The following is a 6,000-nucleotide window of genomic DNA, read 5'->3' as shown; positions in this document are numbered from 1 at the left end:
GGCGGAAGCGGTATTCAGAATCGTAGGTTGATTCCGAAATCGGACTTCTCCATCCTCCTTGCTGACGCAATGGCTAGCTACGTATCGGAGCTGAGAGCAACCTTATCACGATATGAAGATCAAATTAAAGGTATGAAAACAATTGAAAATTCCCTTTTCCGTAGAGTATTTCGGAGGACCCTCGAGTCTAAACCTCAATAGAGCTCTCTAAACAGCCACGCCCATACCCCATCCCTCAGTCAAGGCGCGTGTCCAACGCAGTATCAAATTCCAGTCCAAGCGGCATTGCGCCTTTTGAACCGACCGGTGAAGTGCCACCTCCAAGTTATGGTATGTTCATTCTTTCCTCATGCTCGTTGCATTCCCAGCCTAATTTCCGACGAAATAGCATCCATAGAGAGCGCGCCTGGACCTCTCTTTGAGCAGCGTTTGAGAAGTCTTTTCCATGAAAACAATGGCAAAGATCGGGATTCGCCGGAGAAGGATGTCCCGGAACATTTGGAGCACGAAGACTCTAGTGACCTTCCTTTCACCCCTGAGTGGACTTCCACCAATGAGTTGATCAAGGGCATTCCTCACCAGGCTTTTCCCAAGGAGGCCGAGTCCAACCGGCTTTTGGATCTCTTCAATTCATATATGGGCGTGACACAGCACTTCCTAGACCAGCGAACGTTTACCGATAACATGACGTTGTTGTTCCAGAGTCAGGCCTCGCGTGCCAGGCAAATGGACACTCCGTGGTTCACTCTGTACTTGTTGGTAATGGCAATGGGTAAGTTGATGGAGGAAGATCCCCGCGAGGTCCGGGGTCCTCCGGGAGCGTTCTGGTTCGCAGAAGCGATGAAACGGCTTCCGCCACTGCACAGCATCAGCGAGTACGGTATTGTCGGTCTCGAGATTCTCTGCCTGGCAACCACATATTTGCAGTGGAACGACAGGAAAAACGATTCATATTTCTTCGTAAGCGTAATACTGGCCGCTTTCCCAACCACGAGCGCTGACAATTGAACAGGTGGGAATAACTGTGCGGCTTGCCCTGACATTAGGCTGTAACCTGCCATTCTCAGAGCAAAAATGCCTTCCCTCAGAGAGAGCGCACCGAATGAGAGTGTGGTGGACGGTATATATGTTGGACCAGTACGTTACCTGGCCACTGAACCGAAAGATCAACGAGCTGACTTCATTTCCGTCAGACGCATATCCGCAGGGCTTGGACGTCCGGCTTCTGTCGATGATCGCCACCTTTCCTTTGATCTTCCGGGGCCGTCGCCGGGCTTCGATTCTCCTGAACCGCTCAACGTGAATGTACAGATTGCCCGTACAACGGGCGAGATCATGTCGTGTAAGTGGTTTCAGCCTCCATCGTCACTTTCGTTGCTAGTTTGTCATGGTTGAGTTGGCTCACTGAGATGGACTACAGCACTGTACAGCAGAGGTGCCTTATCGCAAGCCGACCTTGTCCGGAAGATGCGCAACCTTCTCCAGTCGCTTCATGACACTGGCCGATCTATACCAGCAAACCTTTCCATAGACTTCAGCAACAAGCAGTTTGAAGTCACCAGGGCCGGTGCATCGCTGTATCTGAGGCTGTTTCAGGCAAGCTGGCTCCCTTCCCCTCTCGCATGTTACTCCTCTGGGCCACCTTGTATGCTAACATACGTTTGACTGAAAGGCCATCATTCTTTGCATCAGACCTATCTTACTGCAAAAAGTGAAGGACAAGGTTCAAAAAACAGAAAAGCAGGGACCAGTATCATCAGCAATATCTCAGCTCTGCTTGCTCTGCAACGAATCCGCCTTGAGGATTATTCGAATTCTCATGGCTATGCAGAGGCAAGAGGAAATCGGTGAGTTGTGTTTCTCGGATGGTTGATGACAATAATATTGACAAGAAACTCAGCACCGTTCGCCTTCTTCGACCTAGACGCGGCTTTTGCTGCTTCTTTTGTCCTGATCATGCGCGGTTTTGCACACAAGAACGATAGCCAAAAACCACCGCCACAAGAACTATTTCAAGCCATCGAATTTATGGAGTACTTGTCCCAGGCTGGCAACAATGCGGCAGCGCAGCGCCTCAAGGATATACGGCAGTTCTCGGCTCATGTGTGGGCCAATGTAGTAGCCTTCGATAGGGACCATGACGTACAAATGGGAGGAGAATCCGGGGAAGCACATGGGCTGCCCCACGTGGGGAACACTCCCGGGTCAGTATTGGCGGAACAGTCGGGGCAGCCGTCGACGTCCCAAATGCCACTGACCACACTGACGCCGACTTCTTCGGTGCCATCGTGGGAGGGTGAGATGTTTGGAGGACCTGGCGCGGATACTTATGGGTCGGATACGTTGTTTGGCTTGAATCTGGACGAGAATCTTGAGCAGGCCTTTGGATTGGAGGCTGCTGAGGGCATCTACAACAGTTTCAATGACCCTACACTGCCTCTTACAGGAGTTGATCAGCTCGATTGGGCCGAGTTAGAAAAGATGATGGCACCGGGTGGGTATGGCTCATAGCAATGGCAGTTAAGACAGAATCATAAGCAATATTAACGCAGTAACTTTACCATCAACATTGAATTGAAATAACTCCATAGCAAAATTACGTGCGAATTACACCTGGGCAGTGACTTGACAGGCTAGATAGAGACTTTCCGCTCGACCGTCGGCGGGAAGGGCGAGCGGAGCCAATCGGGTTTCATCCGACGCCGGTTCGGCTGCCGAGCCGAGCAGCATCACTAAGCACGGGGAAGAAGTAGAACACCATCGGAAGATAGCCGAGCAGAGGATGATGCGCCATTAACCATGGAAAGAATACTTAATAACTCAGGGGATCGCTCCAAGAGACCAGAGTGATACCATAGCACATTTTAGCAGTCGTCAGTGAACCACGATTTCTGCCGCATTCAACTTTGAGAAAGTCCAAAATGTCTCAATCAAGCTCAATACTAGGTAGCGTCTCCATCCTCGGTGCCGGCAATGAAGCTTCCCGCCGGATTCTCACCCAGGATGCCGTTGAGTTTCTCGTCATTCTCCATCGTTCCTTCGAGTCAACTCGCAAGCGTCTGCTGGAGCTCCGTGTTCAGCGTCAGATTGAAATAGACAATGGGCGCCTACCAGATTTCCTACCAGAAACCCAGCACATCCGTGACGACAAGAAATGGAAGGGCGCCGCGCCTGCGCCAGGCTTGGTTGACCGCAGGGTTGAAATCACCGGTCCCACAGATAGAAAGATGGTTGTCAACGCGCTCAACTCTGATGTGTGGGCTTATATGGCCGATTTCGAAGGTTAGTCGGCTTTGCGGTCCGAAAGAGTCGTTCCCAGACTTACACATAATATCAGATTCCAACGGTCCAACGTGGGACAACATGATTTACGGCCAACTCAACTTGTATGACGCCATCCGTCGCCAAGTCGATTTCCGGCTCGGAGAGAAGGAGTACAAGCTCAGAACCGACCGCGCTCTTCCAACGTTGATAGCTAGAACGCGCGGCTGGCACCTGGACGAGAAACATTTTACCGTCGACGGGGAGCCCATTTCCGGCGCTCTTTTCGATTTTGGGCTGTACTTCTTCCACAATGCCAAGGAGCTCATCTCCCGTGGGGCTGGTCCTTACTTTTATCTGCCCAAGATGGAGTCCCATCTTGAGGCGCGGTTGTGGAACGACGTTTTCAACATGGCCCAGGACTACGTTGGTATCCCGAGGGGTACGATTCGCGGTACTGTTCTGATTGAGACTATCACGGCTGTTTTTGAAATGGATGAGGTTTGTGATACCCACACTCGTCCCCAGAACGGGTACTGACATCTTTTCACAGATCATCTACGAACTTAGAGACCACAGCTCGGGCCTCAACTGCGGCAGATGGGACTATATCTTTACCTTCCTCAAGCGCTTCCGCAACCGCCCTGGTTTCATTCTCCCCGACCGCTCCGACGTCACTATGACCGTCCCCTTCATGGATGCCTACGTTAAGCTGCTAATCAGTACATGCCACAAGCGTGGTGTGCATGCCATGGGCGGCATGGCAGCCCTCATCCCCAGGAAGGACGACCCGGCGGCCAACGCCAAGGCGATGGACAGCGTGCGTGCCGACAAACTTCGTGAAGTCAAAGCCGGGCATGATGGAACATGGGTTGCCCACCCTGCGCTGGCTTCCATCGCAAGTGAGGTCTTCAACGAGCACATGCCTACCGCAAACCAAATTTTTATTCGAACTGAGGTGGATGTCAAACGCGATGACCTCCTCAACCCCGTTGTCCCTGGCAATATCACTGATGATGGTGTGAGGAAGAACCTGCACATTACTCTGGCATATATGGAGGGTTGGCTGCGTGGCGTTGGCTGCAGCGCAATCAACTATTTGATGGTAAGTTGGAAAACCTCATATTATTGAGTTTCAGACATTTGAATTAACATGATTCCAGGAGGATGCCGCCACCGCCGAGGTGTCGCGCTCGCAACTCTGGCAGTGGGTCCGTCACGGCGTCAGTACTGCGGAGGGCACGAAACTCGACAAGGCGACGATGCTCAACATACTCGACAACGTCACGAAAGAACTGATCAAGTCCGCGCCCGCTAATAACAAGTACGAGTTGGCGGCCAAGTACCTACGGCCGCAAGTGACAGGTGAGGATTATGCCGACTTTCTTACCACGTAAGTAGCCCGTTGTCCATTCTTGTAAGCTGTGTGATGATAACTGGGCTTGATTTACAGTTTGCTTTACGATGAAATCACGTCCATTGGTCCATCCTGGAAGCTTTAGAAAAGGATTCGGTTACAGAGTTTATGATTAATGAGCTAGCTTTGGGAACCATTTAAATTGTATAAAAGTATGTTAGGCGCTTAGCGATATCAAAGCATTGTCTCCTAAACTGAATAGCTGTGACGCTGCCTGCTCCACGCTTAGAACCGTCACTCTTTCAGACAAATCAAGAAACAAAACTATCGGGAAAGAAATAGTCAAACGTATTAAAAATCGACTTGGGCCTGATTCGAACAGACGCTCCCGAAGGAACAAGATTTCTAGTCTTGCGCATTAGACCACTCTGCCACCAAGCCGTGGGAACACTGTGCTTCCAAGTGGGGATGTTCATTTCGGCCCGATACCCAGTACTCAGCCCTTTGCATATGGAGCAGGAAGACCTACAAGGATGAATAAAAGCCAGGCCAGTCGACCACCACGAATTAAATACTACTACATGTACTAATCGAGGCTAGAAACCGTTGACATTAGACAAGAATTCTGCTGCGAATGGGTTACTTGTCATTTGATTACTCAACATCAGCCTATATGCTGGGGCATAGGTTGCGCTTACAAACTTCCAAAGCCGATCAAGCTGACGAACCGACATTAAAGGTAGGTAGATCGTGCCGGAAAATCTACAAATATGTCATCTATCTCGTTCCGACCTTTTCGAACCCTAGCAGAATAACGCTCTTGTCCAGACTACGCAACGATCTTGTGCTAATTGCTAGCGAGTATGATGCTCTAATCGTTTCCGATGATGTCTATGATTTCATGAGTTGGGTGGGTGACCCGTATGCTCAAGGTTGCATTAGGCATTTCTATAGAGCAAAACGGCAGGTAGACCCATGTTAAGTTTCGCAGAAGAGCAAGTGGCTCAAAGAGTGTTATCAGTATGTGGGTCAAAGACCTCTAGGAAACTGTTTGGTGCTATCATTAAACCATCTTAAGTTGAAGGAACAATGAAGTTGCTGAGTGCTTCTCTAACATCCTTAAGCTGTTCCGGCCGGCTACCATAGTATATGTCTGGTTTACCAGGGACAAGGGACCCGTCTGTTAAATGCTCGAAGTTTGAGAATGCAACATCGCTTGCAATACACCTCGGATCGGCCGCGTCCCCCTCAATAATTACATTTACTGTTGCGATCATTCGCATCTTCTTAGTCGCATGAGCATCTGCACGCTCGAACTTCTTGAAATCCTTGTTAGTAAACCGGCTTGGGGACAAGGATTATCTCAGTTGCTCCAACATTCT

At 50.1% G+C, this 6,000-nt stretch overlaps 2 protein-coding genes and 1 non-coding gene across 3 annotated transcripts; 2 read left to right on the top strand and 1 right to left on the bottom strand.

Moving 5' to 3' along the window:
* Positions 1–201: 201 nt before the first annotated feature.
* GLRG_10082 (fungal specific transcription factor domain-containing protein) lies at positions 202–2,511 on the top strand (the record flags this gene model as incomplete). The annotated part of the gene is made up of 7 exons (XM_008100767.1): positions 202–330; positions 389–960; positions 1,013–1,137; positions 1,194–1,342; positions 1,421–1,645; positions 1,713–1,847; positions 1,901–2,511. Coding segments are annotated over 7 exons (1,946 nt in total), but the record flags the coding sequence as incomplete, so codon positions are not given.
* A 410-nt stretch (positions 2,512–2,921) lies between these two features.
* On the top strand, positions 2,922–4,763 carry GLRG_10081 (malate synthase A; the record flags this gene model as incomplete). Its single annotated transcript, XM_008100766.1, has 5 exons — positions 2,922–3,282; positions 3,338–3,762; positions 3,815–4,366; positions 4,425–4,654; positions 4,715–4,763. The coding sequence occupies 5 exons, from the start codon at positions 2,922–2,924 to the stop codon at positions 4,761–4,763; spliced, it is 1,617 nt and encodes a 538-aa protein (XP_008098957.1).
* A 214-nt stretch (positions 4,764–4,977) lies between these two features.
* On the bottom strand, positions 4,978–5,059 carry GLRG_13254. Its single transcript has one exon. It is a non-coding gene; the product is annotated as a tRNA-Ser (tRNA).
* Between the last annotated feature and the right edge of the window lie 941 nt (positions 5,060–6,000).

This window comes from Colletotrichum graminicola, assembly GCF_000149035.1.
Source record: "Colletotrichum graminicola M1.001 genomic scaffold supercont1.55, whole genome shotgun sequence".
NCBI lineage: Eukaryota > Fungi > Ascomycota > Sordariomycetes > Glomerellales > Glomerellaceae > Colletotrichum > Colletotrichum graminicola.
The sequence above is the reverse complement of the archived record's forward strand: the minus strand, read 5'-3'. Positions and strand labels throughout refer to the sequence as shown.